General features: G+C 46.6%; 1 protein-coding gene across 6 annotated transcripts in view; it reads right to left on the reverse strand.

Annotated features, from left to right (window-relative positions):
• The window catches only part of AK8 (adenylate kinase 8), a 132221-nt gene that overhangs the window by 34908 nt on the left and 80047 nt on the right, over positions 1–17266 (reverse strand). For 3 of the 6 annotated variants that reach the window (XM_070595427.1, XM_070595428.1, XM_070595432.1), the window contains 2 exons: positions 16701–16775; positions 14038–14179 (listed from right to left, as the gene is read on the reverse strand). In XM_070595427.1, coding sequence (XP_070451528.1) covers positions 14038–14179; positions 16701–16775 — 217 coding nt within the window. The remainder of the gene's footprint in view (positions 1–14037; positions 14180–16700; positions 16776–17266) is intronic. The other 3 variants (XM_008524358.2, XM_070595430.1, XM_070595429.1) reach the window with 1 other exon arrangement.

Genomic DNA, 17266 nt, shown 5'->3' on the forward strand with positions numbered 1-17266 from the left:
TGGGCTGTGTCTATGCTTTCTCACCCCACCTAGAAGGTAAACCACGTGATGGCAAGCGTTTTAGGTTTTGATCCTTTTGTGTCCCCCGAACCCAATAGTACCTGCCTCTAAGAGATGTTCCGTGAATATTTGTTGCTTATCTGAACAGAGGCATCCCCCAGCTTGCACAGGAGGAAACTGAGATTCAGAGATGATAAAGCCTGCCCAGCCTCACCCAGCCTGTAATTGGCAAAGCCAGGATTCCTCTGGCCTAACCACTGTCCTATTAAGCTGCTTCCTATCACAAGAACAATGTGTAAGTCCTGTGAAGGTGCAGAGTAAGAAGAAGAGTCAGGGAAGGCTTCCTGGAGGAGGTGGAGTGTGAACTAAGCCTTGTAGGAAAGATAAGATTTGGACGAAAACCCATGGTGCTCTGCAAGAAGACACATCATGAGAAAACACTCCGTGTTTAGGAAGCAGGAAGTAGGCCGATGTGTGGTGTGTGGGGCAGAGGGGGAGTGGTGGATGGGCAGAGAGGACACTCCCTCTCCTGATCCGCACCCCCCTCTCCACTCTGTGAGTGGGAGTCCTAGGCCTGGCAGGTCTTCTGTCGATGCCTGCAGTCCTTTCCTGGGATCTAGAACCAACGCTTTGTGAGACAGAGGCCCAGGAGCGAGAGGAGGGGCAACGTTGGGACCCCAGGACAGAAGCTCTGGGGAGGGGTCTGAGCCACCTTTGGGGGTGGGGGGGGGTCTGGAATCTGCACAAACCTCAACGCCACCAAGAAAGCCCAGATTTTTCCAATCTCAGAAAAAGGAAAGTTGAACTTCCTTTTCTTAAAAAGCTTTTTTTTTCATTAAATAATTTCTGCGACATTTAGGAAGGAGAGCGTCGAGCTCTGAGGCATCTGCACAGGCCTGGGCTTTTAAAGCACAAGGCCAGGCTCAACAGCTCAGCACGCTACTCAAGTCTCTAAGGAAGACGGAAAATTGAAGCACACTCGGACGCTTCCCCAAGTCTCCTACGGGTAAAGAAAAACAAATATGATTTCTCCACGTCATCTCGGTGTCTCCAGCCTCTTGTCTTTCTCCGGGAAATGAATTTAAGTTAACGGTCGAGCATCGAACCTGCCAAAAATGGGGGCATCTCCATCAGAGCTGGACTCAAATGCCAACTACCCCGGCCTCTGCTCTGTTAAAGGTCACCTGTCATTCTCCACCCAAGGCTCCAGATTGCTTTGCATCTCTGATAACAGGCAGGGAAGGCGTGTTTACCTTCTCAGACGTCTTACTCACTGCCGGCTCAGGCCCGACTGTTACTGGTTGGATAAAACCCGGTGGACCCCTAACAGGAGCTTAGAATCCACAGGAGAAAAAGAAATTGAGATGTTCTTCATCAATGAAGAATGCTGAACCTCGATGAGGGACTGAGGGAGTGCTGGGCAGGAGGGGGAATTCTTCTGACTGTGAAGGATACCAGATACTAAAATAGGAAATTGAGGAAAGTTGTCATTTTCTCCCAAACGACACATTTACCCAGAATGGTGTACGAAGACTAGGGGATGGCAAACTGACCCTGGAAATCTTTTGTAGGCCTCAGAGACAGCAGGAAAGTCAGACCCACGCTGCAGGCTGGACTGGGTGCTCTCAGAAAATTCATAGGAAAAAAATTTTAAATAGTTAATAAATAAACTGAGTTTCAATATACTATAGCAAGACTGCTAGTGGGTCTGTAACCAACACAATGACTCACCTAGGAAATGCCACGCAGCTCCCTCGTTATAAGGTACGTGCCTGTCTCCTTCTAACAGTTACACCCCCAGGTCCCCAGACACCCAGCACTCCCCACACGTCCCCGCCGCCTGCCCACGTCACGTGCCGTGCGGTGCGCTCTCCGAATCCTCGGCTGCCCGTTCGGGACCGCAGAGCTGAGCCTGTGGTGGCCAGGCTCCTGCTCTCTCTCAGGGAATTCACTGTACTTCTACACTCTGAAAGATCCTTGAGGCTGCCGGCAAAGAGTTCAAGGGTAATGTACATTTTTGATGTCTTTGTTTCAGAAGTAATTGCTCTCATGCTCTCAAAGACAGACAACAACCCTAGTAACAGACTGTCATGAAGTAAGTTTTAACCCAGGAAAAAAGCAGCCGACCCTCCACACGTGCTCAGAACCATCCTCAGCAGCCTTTGTCTGACGCAAACATTGGATGTGAGCGGTGGAAGGTCACTGGTCCCCAGGCAGGAGTGTAGGGGAGAACTCTTGTTTTCCACTTCAGCTCTATTTACTGAAAGAGTAAAACACCTCAGCTCTGGGGGCTGTGGGCTAGTGGCCTCGTCGCCACCATCGCTGGCCACAACCTTGGGCTCAAGGCGCAGGGGTGCACCTCCCTTCTTAACCCCAGGCCCAGTGACCCAGCCGCCTCTGAGAACCACTGCCATGCCTCCCCTTCCCCTTCCCACAAGGCTGCCACATTCCCATCACTAGCTGGTGTCTGTTTTTGCTACAACAAAGCACACTTGCTTTCGGAGCCAGGTCAGCCAGGGTGTGCAGTTGTCGAGCGCCAGTGGCTGTAAGAAGCGCTGTGGAAACTGAGCTGGAGGCATGGGAAGGTGGCGCCTCTGTTGCGTGGGGGCCTGTGTCTCGGGGAGAGTGGAGGAGAGAGCGTGGACCAGGTAATTGACTGGAGCAGCCCCAGGATGCTGGAGCACATGCTGGCAGAGCTTTCAGAGATGGGGGAGGGTCACCACACTGGGACTGACGGCCTTTGAGTTGAGTTGTAACCTCTTCAAGGCGGTCCCCAAAGTCAGCCTCGACCATGGAAAGGTGAAGAACGCAGGGTTAGGACAGCTCAGCCCTCTCAGTCCATCCCGCACAGGACGAGACAGGCGTGATGGAACTTTTCATGAGGGCTGTCTTGGCCCAGTTTTGAAAGTCATGGCTAATAACTCAATTCCCCTTTTGGGGCAGTTTGCCAAGTCCCACTCTGACCACTTCCCTTGTGCGGCTCCCACACTCCATCCGGGGACAGCCTGTATGCCCTGGAGCCCCCGAAATTATTTAAATTAGCCAATCCACAAAAATGTCAGCAAAACCTAGCCAGCCCCCCCCACCCCTTGTCAACATAAGCTGCCTTCCACAGCTCAGCTGCTGTCACTCTGTCCGTGGGTCCAATTCCCCACCTCCCCCACCCCCAACCAAGGTGGCCACACGTGGCAGCTGCCTCTTGTTTGGAGCTGTAAGTAACAAAGAGTTCTGCCTTCATCTCTCCGAGTGTCACTGTGTTGTGTCCTACCATCAAAAGAATCTTTAAATCTTATAAAACGACAGGGGACAGGTGAAAAAATTCACATTTTTTCAAGATTGGTTTCACGGCTCCTATACAATCTGCAAGGCTGTTCTAGCCTTAACATTTTCCTGTTTGGCTCTGTGGCATCTCTGAAAAGAGTGTGATTTTGTCTTTGTCTATTCGCAGGCTCATTCTCATGCCCCATGTGTCACCAGGTAATTAGGGACTGCCTTTCTTCAACTAGAGGGAAGCACTCTGCCCAGAGCAGCTGACGGGCCAGCCTGGGCCACAAAACCTTGCAACTGATATTCTAGCAAGGAATTAGTCTGACCTTACTTTTCAGAAGCTCTGATTTCCAAGGACAGGCACGAAGTTCCCAATATATTAGAATAAATATGGGCCCCACATATGCAGCCCTTGTACTGCCAGGCTCTGGGCAAAGTGCTTCCCTGTACCCTCGCATTTAACCCTCCCACCTAAGGTCCTAACCGTTACTGTCCCTGTTTTTTAGTTGAGGAAACTGAGGTGCAGAGAGGCTAATAACCTGCTGCAAGAAACTCAGTTTTGATTTTTACTCTGTTGACCACATTATCGTGGTCATATAGAGCATTTTCTAATTCATAAATCCTGCCCATGCACATTTTCCCAGCAAATGCGTACATGCTTCCCGCAAAGGATGAGGAAAGAAGGGCGAGGTCATTACCCCACGTGACAGTTAGGGAACCCGAGGCTTAGAGAGGTTAAGTGGCCCTCAGACTGCTCACCCAGGGACAGCGGAGCAGGATGGTCGGGGACTGGCAGCCAACTCTCAGAAAACTCTGGAGGCAGGAAGGACGGTGAAAACAGGTCTCTGCCAAATGTCGAACGAAAGAGAAGCAGAGGAGCCGAGCTTGGGTCTGCCCCTACTCCCCCCCCCGCCCCCCACCCCACTCTCTTTTCACCCTTGACCCCAGACGCTTTGCTGAGACAACGGCTACTTCCTCCAAAGCCGTTCAACATGAAGCTAAAGCCCTACAGCCAAGCGGACATCTGTCCAGAGGTGCCCGTGGAAGTAGTGGGCCCTTGTTGCACCATTGCTCATGTGACCAGATCAGAGTGGTTTGAGAGACCAGTTGTAGGCAGCGGCGCAGCAATGCTACCATTGGGGGGGGTCTTGTGGCTAACCGATCTTTAAGAAAGATCTTTCTTCCAAAAACCAAAGGCACCGTGGAGCACACCGGCAGTGATATGTATTCCAGCCCATGTCTGGTAAACTCTCAGATGATGGCAGCAAGGCAGGGTCACTCGGGTTCTATTAGCTCAATTAATGAGGAGTAAGATAAGGCCAACATCCTGCTCGTCGGGCGGCTCGGCACAGCGCTGGAGTAATGGAGTTATTAACCTCAGTCAGCCACGGAATTCTGCTGCTGATTCCAACTCCATTTCCTAGTTCAGGCCTCCATTAATGGGCTGTTTATTATCCCTAATCCACATAAGGATCAGCTGCAGAAATATGAGAGCTTCCTGGAAGGACCAAGTGATAATAAAAGAGAGAGAGAGAGAGAAAGAAAGAGGAGAGAGAGGCAAGAAATCCTCTCTATTTCGCATTTTAATTTTCTTGGTCCGACTGCTGTCCTCTTAAGAGATTACAGCGTCCTTCTCACTTTGGAACACGTTAGAAATGGCAAAGCCATTATCCAAGGGTTTCATTGTGTGGTCCTGAAAAAGCCTCACATGGAACTAAAAATAACCAGCTTTTAAATCAAATTAGAGAGCTCTGGCATGTAAATTATATGCCAGTTCAGTAGTTACTTTCATAATGTGCCATAATATTCCATTGCTTAAATTTAACATAGTTGAAACCAAGAAATCAAACCAGCATCCAGCAGACTACTTTAGCAGCATCGTTAAATGCCCCAACTGCAGTTTTCCAGTTTGCCTGGCTCTACAGGGACCTTCCTGGACAAAAGGCGATTTGTCTTTGTCTGTCTCAGGGTCATTCTATCCCACGTGCTGCCAGGTGACTAGGGGGCCACCTTCCCCAATTCCAACCCAAAAGGAGTCTTTAAAATGTTGTCTGTAGGTGAGAAAAGCAAACAGATTGCTATTAGAAAAGAAGATTTTTTTTTTTTGAGGAAGATTAGCTCTGAGCTAACTGCTGCCAATCCTCCTCTTTTTGCTGAGGAAGACTGAGCCTGAGCTAACATCCGTGCCCATCTTCCTCTACTTTATGTGTGGGACGCCTGCCACAGCATGGCTTGACAAGTGGCGCCATGTCCACACCCAGGATCTGAACCAGCAAACCCCGGACCCCCAAAGCAGAATGTGTGAACTTAACCACTGTGCCACCAGGCCAGCCCCAGAAAAAATATTTTTAAATAACAGTAAGTTATTTGTAGATACAGCAAATACTCTCTGACAGTCATCCCTTCAGAGTATAATGATATTTGCCATGTTTGCCTCTTTTTATGTAAGAGGAATTCAGACTCACATGGGTGACTATCATCATAAATGTTTTCATGCTTCTTAATGTGTAGACAAATCAGCAGCATACCTCTTTAGGGCTGTGAGTGTGTAGCTCATCAAGTGGGAACAGGAGAGAGGACAGACTGTATCCTACATCTGGAATGAGAGTTTGCCCCACCAGGAGGTGTCGGGGGGATCACACACAGAGCCAGCCCATTGCAGACCCCCGCATCCAGACAGCACTTTCCAATTGTCAATCGCCCGCACACATATTCCAGTTGCTCTCCCGAGCAGTAGTCCCGTCAGGCTAAAAGAGGAGAGGTTACTGCCCCATTTGACAGAGGAGAAAACTGAGATTAAATGTAGCTTTTTCAAGCCAGGGGGCCAGTGAGTAGGGATAAAAGCTAATCCCACACTGCAGAAAGGATAAAACAAGGAACTGCTCAGAGCAAAGAGCCAGGTTCAGGGCTGGTCTCTTCCAGGTGGCCTGAGGCAAGGGACCCAGCTTCTCCAAGCCCAGGTGCCTTTTACTGAACAAACCTGCTTTATGGGGCTGTTGATCGGATTAAATGAGATGGAAAGCAGAGACACAATTGGCCCTGATAGATACCAGATATCATCATTTGTGCTGTCAGGATGAAGATGGTGATTAAAGACCGGGAGCAAGAGGGCTGGGAGGGGAAGAGCACGGAGACAGACCAAGGGACAAGGCGGGACTGCTTCACAGTAGAGTGGGCGTGAGCAGAAAGAGGAAGAAGGGGAAGAGGAAGACGAGAAAGGCATTCTTGTCGGCACCAGCAGTACCCTGGACGGAACATTCTGGGCCAGCCTCAGCCTGGGACCACCCGGATCACTGAGCAGAGATGTCCCATCCGGAGCCACCAGGGCTTGTCTCAAGGCCTGGCCCCGGGAAATCTGAAAAGCTTCCAGATCTGCTTATCTGGAAGGGCCAGGCTTGCTCCCAGCAGGCTGCACCTGGGTGTGGGATCCAAAGCCCTCCTGGCTTGGAGGTCGTGTTTGCCAGCCTGTGTCCCCTCGGCGGCTCCGCTCTCCAGCTCCCTGGAGGGATGGGCTATGTGTTTAGCAAAAGCCAGCAACACACAAGCACCAATTGGGAGCCAAATGCAATGAGAGATCTGTCACAGCTTTCCCAGGGACAACCAAAGCCCCTCTGGGCTCCTCTGGATGGAGGACACAGGCAACCATCTAGTTTAATAATAAAAATTCAAAACCATCACATTCTCAAAGACACCTATTGAGCAGTTTCCAGTTTGCACAAATAACCCGGGACACAAATGAGCTAATCTAAAATATCGTCCTAGGATGATTTCTTTATAGTCCCCCAAATTTAGTCCAATGGAATAGAGAAAGAGAGAAATACGAAAGAAAACAACACTAATAAAATTCCTGCTCTCCTTCCGCTGAGTTCCACTGCCACTGACTCAGCTAGGGCCCCCCTTTACTCTCTTTCCCAGGGATTTCTGAGAGATGCACCCACAGCTCTGACCTGGGACCTGTGCAGCTGGACGTGACCAAGCCCTTGCCCGGCCCCGCAGTGGTGCAGCCGGGGTGGGAGGAGGTTCAAGGCCACAGCTTGCCCCACCCACTCCTTGCAGCACTGAGGGGAAGGAGGATGCCAAGAAACCCAGTTCTGCCTAATACATTGAAACTTCCCAACATCAATCAGAATCCTATACTCCCTCTCTCTAGTAAACATTAATTTTAAAAGAAAATACTGTGCTACAAACTCGCAGCATGAAATGAATTATTTTCCAGCCGGGCAGAGGGCAGATCTCTGGATGTAGCCTTGGATAGTTCTTTCTTTGTTTCTTTCTTCTTCTTCTTCATTTTTTTTTTTTACTATTATTATTACGGTTTAACAAACTTTATAGCCCATTTTATTTGTTCTCAAATAACTTTTTCTCCTTCTTTTCGACACATCAATTACTTGGTTTGTTTTCCTCACTGTGTGATGTTGGAATCAAGAGATTGATACTGCTCCGTGGAATATAATTTAGTGTTATGTGCCACGGGTTTATGAGGTAGGAGTCAAACAAAACATTGCATTTGAACACTATCCATTTATTAGCTCTAGGAAGAGATTTATATGTGACAAGTAGACAATAACTTTGTTTTCTGATAAGCCAAAGAGGTCTATTTCTGTGTCCAATACTCAGAGTGGCTTACCCTTCTCCAATAACTCTATTTACTAGTGTGAATATATTTTAATAATAAAATTGATATATATGTAAATTTATTTTAATCTAATTTCATTGAACCCTCCTAAAAAAAAGAGCCTTTGCAGATTGTTTCCATATCTGAATTATAGATTTCTGTATTGTATTCCCAGATTGATTTCTAGGCTATAATTCTGTCAAGATTTCCTCCTGGTGTCAAAAGCAGCAACACCACAGCCAGAGCGCTTTATAATTGGCATCACAACCGAACCAGAATTACAGCCCTGATATCCATCCCAGTGCTGGGTGGGCTCATTTTAGAATATTTCTCTTTCTTAGTCTATACCTGGACTTGAAGGTTTATGGCTAAAATTACCTTCCGAAATAATCGTAAAAATGTTTAGTTGAAAGTGAAAGTGGGGGAAACGGAATAGTCAGAGATGAGAAAGGAGGAGGGAAAATACACCCTCAGTGATGGGAGAGAAATACTGAAAGATAATTAAACAGTGGCATGTAATTAAATCTACATTGTAAACAAACATCTTTTTTCCCTCTGCTTGTCCTATGCCCTAGGGTCAAATAAATTTAATTGGTATTATTCACTAAGTCTTTAGAAACTGATTTTTACTCCATGGTGAATGGAGAAGGATTTACTTGCAAGCCTGCCCTAAATCAAAGAGACTCTTGAATATTCTTCCCTGTATGGTTCTGAATAAACAATGTGCCTTTCCCAGCGCTCTCACAGTCCTGGCACAGTGCATAAAGTCAATAAATAAAACAACCGCTTTTTCCCTCAGGGCTCAGAAAAAGTGAGCCCTGGATTCTCGCTCCAGCCATGTCAATGACCTGCCGGAGCCTTCTTTAAAGTGACTGCTCTGCATTTGCCCTGATGCCTTTCATCCTCAGGTAGATGATGAGTTCACACAGAAGTGAACTCACTAACTCCGAAGTCTGTTACGTTACCAGAAACTGGGGGGTGGAATCTCAGCCTCACGGCACTGTGGTCCCTGGAAATGCACGGGCAACAGCGGCAGTAGGACAGGATGCTCAGGCTGTCTACTGGGTCCCAGCTGCCCTGGCACTAAACGGACATCTTGATCTCCCACTAGGAAGCTCTCCAGCGCCAACTCTAAGGATATAATTAAGACAGGCGAGGAGAACCCCACCACGGAGGGCAGAATAATGCCCCCACCGAGACATCTACCTCCCAACCCCCAGAACCTGTGAATACGTTACTTTACACGGCAAAAGGGGCTTTGCAGAGATTACCTGAGGACCTTGATGCGGTTAGATCATCTGAGGGGGCCCAATATAATCACACGGGTCCTTAAAATCTGAGAAGTGTTCCCACTCTGGTCAGAGAGAGATGTGACTACAGAAGAAAGGCCAGCACGTTGCAACACTGCTTGGCTTCCAAGATGGAAGAAGGGGCCATGAGCCAAGGACTGTGGGTAACCTCCAGAAGCCAGAAAAGGCAAAAAAAAAAAAAAAAAGGGATTCTCCCTAGAGCCTCCAGAAAGGAATGCAGCCCAGCCAACAAAGTGATCTTAGCCCTACAGAATTGTAAGATAATCAGTTTGCACTGTTTAAGCCATCACATTTGTGGTAACCTATTACATCACCCATAGAAAACTAATATACCAACTCACGCTCTCCTTAGACAAAGTAACAGGCCTAGTCAAAGACAAATGATTTGCAAAATATATCCAGCTTGGGGTCCAGGTATAGACTTACAAAAAAAGTTCCAAAAAGTAAAAAAACAAAAGACAGAGAGAGAGAGAGAGAAAGAGAGCCAATGAATACCCTTTGGAAGAAGAATTACACCAGGAAACATAAGAACATTTTAGATAAAGCCTTCCCAGGATGCTCAAAATAATTTAGAGAGAACAGACTCTATGATATAAGAAATGAAAGAAAAGATGTTGAGATAAAATAAAAACAGGAGATGAAAGAAAGCTGACAAACCTAAGGGAAAAAAGCTAACGGAAATGTAGAAGCATTATAGAAAGAAAAAATAAATCAGAAGCAACACGAAATAAAAACGACGGAAAGCAAAGTTATCATGAAGGACAGATTTGAGAAAACAATACAGAAAAGAAAAGGAAAAGATAAAAGCCATGAGAAAAAAAATCATAACTATAGAAAACAGATGATAAATATTCGACATACACGTAACTAGTCTGTCCAAATAAGATCACCAAGCAAATGAACCAGAAAAATATTCACATATGTTCTAGAAGAAAATTCTTCTGAAATAATATAAATGGAAAGGATTCATAATGTCCCAGAGAAAAGTAATACAGAGAACCAAGACCGAGATGGGGACTGGTGAATGTAAATGAACTTCGAGAGAGGGAGAGAGAGAAAGAGAGAAATTCCATGATCATCCAGACAGAAGCGGGACATCACCTATAACGGAAAACAAATGTCACTGGGCTCAGATACCACTGAAACCCCAGAGGTGTCAGAGGACAGTATAGAAATGAGAGAAGATGCTCAGGGGGAAGAAATGCGAGTGAGGGCTTCTTTACTTTGCTAGATATTGTTTACAAATAAAGAGAACAGAAAGACATTCTCAAACATGCAAGAATTGAGGAAGTTTACCATGAATGTACACTTGCTGAAAATTACTCAAAGATATAATCCACTCAAACGAAAGATGAATCAAAATTGATAAATGGAGAGGTTGAATTATGTAAACAGCTGCTATTGAAATCCGAATCCAGTTGAAGAGAGAACTAAAAATAAAACTTCACAAGTATAGTAACTAGAGCTAAAAACAGTATAATTGTTGTATTTCTAGAAAGGAAAGCTTAGTGGTCTTAAACATAGTAATCTGTGTATAATAGACTGGGACAAAGAAATTTCAGAATGTATCTGTTCCTGCCTCCCCACCCCCCAAATGGAGAGTGGATGGAAGGGGGTGAGGAAGCAGTACATATGGGAGCACTTTTCCTTTCATCTTTCATAAGACAGAGTCAAGATATTCTGTTCCATTTCAGAATTGACAAACTGAGAAATACAAGTACAGTCAATTCACGTTGAAGAGACTGCAGAACTAGAAACAGACTATCTTCTAAGTTATTGGGGGGAGAGGAGAGAAACTAATAGCATAACAAAACCCAAAGAAAAGGTGGACCATAAAAAAGGATGGAAAACAAAACAAAAAAAACCCCACAATGAAGCATCAAATAAAGTGATAAAAGCAAAAATAAGTGGGATAAACTCAACTATTCAAGGAAAAAGAAATGCAGGTTGAATAAAAAATATTAAACCCCATTTCATTCTGTCCACATGACGACATAAAATAAGGGTAGTAAAGCAGGTGAAAGTGAGAGTAAGAGATGAGCCAATGCAATGAAGCCATTGGGACTGAAGTCAGCAAAAACGGCATATGAAAACATGCACCAAATTGTGTTTCCTCCCAAAGCCCCACAGAAAGATGACAGGAAAGGGATTTTGAAACCTAACTGACAAGGACAGAGAGAAGAGAGGAAGAGGAAGGCAACTGAAAATTTTTGATGCTGGAAAGCAGGTGGACCAGTGGCAAGCTGCGGAGACCTCAGCCAATTCAGCAGGAGGAAGAGCTGAGAACAAACCCAATCTTCACCAGAAAATCCTCTGAAGGTGCATGCACACGTACCGCCTTGGGACCTGTGGCTAAAATAAGGAGGATTGGGTGAAACTTGTTTAAGAAGAAATTAAGCCCCAGATCCCCTCCTCACTCCATCTAGCTGAGCAAATGCCCCTCCTCCACTTGGGTAGAAATGGAAGTTTTATTCTCTAGAGAGGATAGAATACAGGCTCTTTGGAATGAAGAATGCCAAGAACAGTTGAAAGTCTGAGGCTGTACGAAAAATAGGGGAATTAGGTGAAAAATATGCATACGGCAGGCAGTATGTGAGACCTCCTCTCAATTCCTCCCATTTCCCACTGTCCTGCTTCTCCCCAGGACCCTAGACCCTTTACCCTCCAGCAGGAGATTAGATTATTAGAGTCCTCTCCAGGGAATCTGAGCATCACAGACGAAAGGACCTAAAGATGTTGCCACTTGGTGGGAGGGTTCTGCTCAAATGGCACAAACAGATCATCCTACAGTGAAGACAAAGTCTACGGGCTCCAGTCTTCCCTTTTCCTGCTAGAATGCTTTCTGCTCCTCTGCCTGCCTTTGAGTATCTGCCAAAACGCAGGTGATGTGGCTGCCTCCCTTGCCAGAGCGAGCTCCGACTAAATAGCCTTTGCTTGTCTTCATTTGGGTGCTCTTCATTTATTTCCACAACATCTACAATTGTGGTGTGCTCTCAAGTTCAAGTTAGCAGAGGAAGGACAGAATATTCAATGATACTCAATACCCATCAATTGTTTTGGAACAAATGGCTAACCATCTGGGGAAAAAAAGAGTTTGATTCATACTGCATACCCACATTAAAATAAATATCTGATGCACCAAAGATTTAAATGTAAAAATAGTAGAAGAAAGGAAAGTCTCTTCAATAAATAGTGTTGGAAAAACTGGACAGTAAAAGAATGAAAGTAGGCCATTATCTTTCATCATACACAAAAATTAACTCAAAATGGATTATAGACTTGAAGGTAAGACCTGAAACCATAAAGCTCCTAGAAGAAAATATAGGCAGTACACTCTTTGACATCAGTCTTAGAAGGATCCTTTTGAATAGCATGTCTACTAGGACAAGGGAAACATAAGAAAAAACAAACAAGTGGGACTTCATCAGACTAAAGAGCTCCTGCACGGCAAAGGAAACCAGGAACGAAATGAAAACGCAACCCACCAACTGGGAGAAAATATTTGCAAATCATACAGCCAACAAGGGGTTAATTTCCAAAATAGACAAAGAACTCACATAACTCAACAACAAAAAAACAAACAATACAATCAAAAAATGGGCAGAGGAAATGAACAGACACTTTTCCAAAGAAGATATGCAGATGGCCAACAGGCACATGAAAAGATGTTCAACATCACTAATCATCAGGGAAATGCAAATCAAAACTACACTAAGATATCACGTTACACCTGCTAGAATGGCTATAATCACCAGGACAAAAAATAACAAATGTTGGAGAGGATGTGGAGAAAAGGGAACCCTCATACACTGCTGGTGAGAATACAAACTGGTGCAGCCATTATGGAAAACAGTATGGAGATTCCTCAAAAAGTAGAAATACCGTATGATGCAGCTATCCCACTACTGGATATCTATCCAAAGAACTTAAAATCAACAATTCAAAGAGATTTATGCACCCCTGTGTTCACTGCAGCATCATTCACAACAGTCAAGATGTGGAAGCAACCCAAGTGCCCATCGACCAATAATTGGATAAAGAAGATGTGGTGTATATATATATATATATATATATATATATATATATATATATATATATCATACACAAACACATATACACACAATGGGATACGACTCAGCCATAAAAAAAGACAAAATCATCCCACTTGCAACAACATGGATGGACCTTGAGGGTATTATGTTAAGTGAAATAAGCCAGACAGAGAAAGACAAACACCACATGATTTCACTCATATATGGAAAATAAACAAACATATGGATAAAGAGAACAGATTAGTGGTTACCAGGGGGAAGGGTTGGGGTAGGGATAAGGGGTACAGGGGCACATTTATATGGTGACTGACAAACAATAATGTACAACTGAAATTTCACAGTTATAAATTATTATGACCTCAATAAAATAAGATAAAATAAATCTTTTCATGTATATCTTAAAAGTCTCCAAGTTTATATAGCAAAAAAAAAAAAAAAACAGTAGAAGAAAACATCAGTTGACTTGCACAAGAATCCCAGGAGGAAGGGAACATTGGCTGGTGTGCATTATCATTCACAGGTGAGGAAGTTTAGGTGCAGCAAGGGGAGTGACAGAGCCAGGATTTGAACCCAAGCCTGAATCCCAGTTCACAGGGTACATGGGGTGGGTGGGTGGGAACGGGGATGACTAAGAGACATTCCACTTCATGAACATGTGACGTCTCTTGTCAACTGCAAGCTGTCAGACGGATCTCATCAGCTGAGGCCCTGGAGGGAGGGTGCCCAGTGGCAGGGACCTTCCCAGGAGGTGGCATGGCCAGGGCTGCAGCCCTGCCGGAAGGGGACAGCTCACCTGTTGGGCTTGTAGCCCAGGCTGTCCATCATGAGCGCCTGGTCCAGATCTCTCGGGAAGCCGTGCAGCACCCACCCTTTCTGAATGCAGTCCTGCTGGTTCAGGCGCTCACTTAGCACCTTCATGATGAGGCTGTCGGGGACTGCAGAGAAAGGAGGACAAGCCATCACTCTGCCATCCCAGGCACTCTCTTGACCCAACAGGAATATGAGGGAGGATCTGTCGCCCGAGGGCTCCCAACTTTACTTGACCATGGATCGAACTGGTGAAGAGTTGGGTTTAGATGGACAAGGCTGTGGGTGCCCATTTCCCAGGTCCCTCCGAGGTCCCAGCAATGGGAAGAACAAGGCTGCCTGAGAAGGGAAAAGCATTGGGTGACCTTGACCTTGAGCTTTCCTTCACCTTGACAAGATACCACGCCCACCGGCAGCCCAGGTCGTTCCCAGCCCTCCAGTGATCTGTGGGCAGTGTCTCCTCCCAGGATCCAGTTTTTGCAGCAAGACTCTTCCTGGAAGCACACCAGGCCCCAGCTGAAGATTCAGTTTTCCTCAGTGGGATCGCACTGGTACCCCCACTGCTCTCTGCTAATTTGTGATGCACAAGCAACCTCTGTTTCTCTCCTTCCCCCAGTTCCTCCCTCCTTGATGTTTAGAATCAAATCTCTCTCAAGAACCACAGCTCTAGCTATAACCAGAGATGAAATAGAGTCTTAGGGAGAATGAGATATTGAGAAGCCTCTTGTTTACATTACCACAATTGACATTTTCCTGAAATTTATACCTCTCTTCTCAGACTCATTAAATGTCCTATGTTGCTAATGTACTGCGTTCTAGCAATTTGCACTGCATTTCCTGCACTTTGCACTCATTTTTCCAGAAATACTTGGTAAATATTACCATTGTTTGCTATGAATGTGGGCCCCACGACAAGCTGGCTTCCTAGAGCTGCAATGACAGCTTTTGGCACCTTCTCTGGAGATGCCCAGTTCCCCTCCTACCAGCCAGCCATGGGTCGGGCAAGTGGCCCTGATGCACATGTCTGAAACCTTCCGAACGGTTGACAGCCAGGTGAACATGGGGCGAGGGGCTTCGGAAAAGTCACCAATAGCTGCTCTCCTCCATGGCCATGACATGCTGGGTTACTCTCTTGTCACCAAAGAACCATAAACCCTATTCTAAGTAATTTGCATTTCCCTGAATTTATTCTTTCTCACATCTTTCAGCCTTTCTTCCCCAGTCCCTAGGAAAGAGCAGAAAAGGAATTTCGCTCGAATGAGGACGTTTGCCTATCTAACACGAGTGAGAAGTTGATACAGCTAATCCCGTCTCTTCCCCTGCTTAAGCCTGCAGTGGCTCCCCAGTGCTCTGAGGATAAGAGCAGTCCCCTCCTCCAGGGCCAGCTGGACCTTGCAAGGTCCTGCCTCCCTCCCAGGCGTCTCTCCCCCAGCCTTTCACCTCCCTTTGAACACACCAGTCCCGCCATTCATAACATCCTTCCCCGACGCCTTGCCTGGGACAAGCTTTTGAACCCAGCCGTTGGGCCCGGCAGGATGTCCCCTCTGAGGACGGCCCCCAGCCTGGGTTAGCATCTGTGCTTCCCCTGCGCCTGGCCACTCTCCGGCTAATTCTCTGTGTAATGTCTGCCTCTCCGGAAAGACAGTGGGTTCCATGAGAACACAGGACTGTGCCCACCTCATTTTTCCATAATTAACACAGTGCCCAGCACATAGTAGGTGTGGAATAAATAGACAGGAGCCTTCCCTTTCCGAAGGTTCACGGCAGCTAACCAAACTTGTTAAAACCAACTTGACCAGACTTTGGGGATCCCAGGTGGTAGAGGGGAGGGCACATGGGCTTGAGGCGCCCACAAGTCTAAGGTCTTGTCTCAGCCCTGCCCTTTGGTGCCGAACGACCTCCAGTTGGTCACTCAACCTCTCCAAGTTTCAGCTTCCTCATCTGCCAAAAGAGGACATTAGGGTCTGTCCCCACAGAGTTCACACTGCAGATACAGTTCCAGGAAGGTGGAGACACTCAGAGATGGTGGCTGCTATCTTTCGATTCAGGAGATGGACGTTGGGAAACAATGTTTTCAACATTTTCATGCTTCCCTCATGATCAGGGTGTGCTGGCCCCTGAAATAAAGGATGACTGATTTTAAACAAGACTTGCAGTTAAAGATAGAGACCTCTGGGAAGAGTGAGGGACCTCTGTCCCGACTCCTTCGTTTACATGCCAGTGCCCTCCCCTCCTCTCTCCAGGGGTTGTTTACATTCAGGGCAAAGGCCAGGCGGGGGGAAGGGCAGCTGTGCCAGTGCCCTCTCTAAGCTCCAGAAGCCATAATTTCAGGGCTCCTCTCCCGCGCTACCGATCCCTGTGCGTGCAGGGCGCACAGGCTCTCACCACAGCTCCCTGTGCAGATCTGGGGTGTGCGGAACCAGCGCTAAGATTACTGTGTGAATAAATAATAGGTCTGTTCTCTGATCCAGAAACCCCATGTTTTCTGTCAGGATAAATAAATATAGATTTAAAACAATGTGGGTTACGAATCTGCCATGGAGCTTTCCAATCCAGGTCTACCCCAGAATATTCACGGATGTTTTCACCTAAGTAAGAAACTAACACTGAAATGAGCCTTCCCCAGTGGTTCATCCAGTGGATACTTACGGAGCATCCGTGCTGTGCCAGGCACTGCGTTACACGGCAAGGAGCCAAGGGCCCCGCCCTCCTGAAGTTTATATTCTAGTGGAGGAGGGAGACAATATACGGATAAATAAATTACCATTTCAGAGAGTCATCTATGAACAAATAAATAAACCAGTGGTGGGAGGCTGCTGGTTTGACTGCGTCCAGGATGGCCTCTGAGGAGGTGACATTTGGATGAGATCTGAACGGCAAGTCCAACCACGCAAAGACCTGGGGAGGATGTTCTAAGCAGAGAGGATGGCAGGGGCAAAGGCCCCGAGGCTGGAATGATCCTGGCACATTCAAGGACTGGAGAAAGGGCAGTGTAGCTGGAGCAGAGCAGTCTGTGGGAAGTGAGGGTGGGAGAGGCCCTGCCAGGTCTTCAGGAAGGAAGGGGACCTGGGCCACACCCAGGCCGTGTTGGGAACGATCATGTAACAGCCCTCAGTGCATATTTATGGAATGGACACATGGGGCCTGTTCTTAGGATCCTGAGCTACAAAGCCCAGGAACACGCCCTTTGCCACATTTGCACATGGAAAGCACGT

The sequence above is a fragment of the Equus przewalskii genome, chromosome 26 (genome assembly GCF_037783145.1).
Source record: "Equus przewalskii isolate Varuska chromosome 26, EquPr2, whole genome shotgun sequence".
NCBI lineage: Eukaryota > Metazoa > Chordata > Mammalia > Perissodactyla > Equidae > Equus > Equus przewalskii.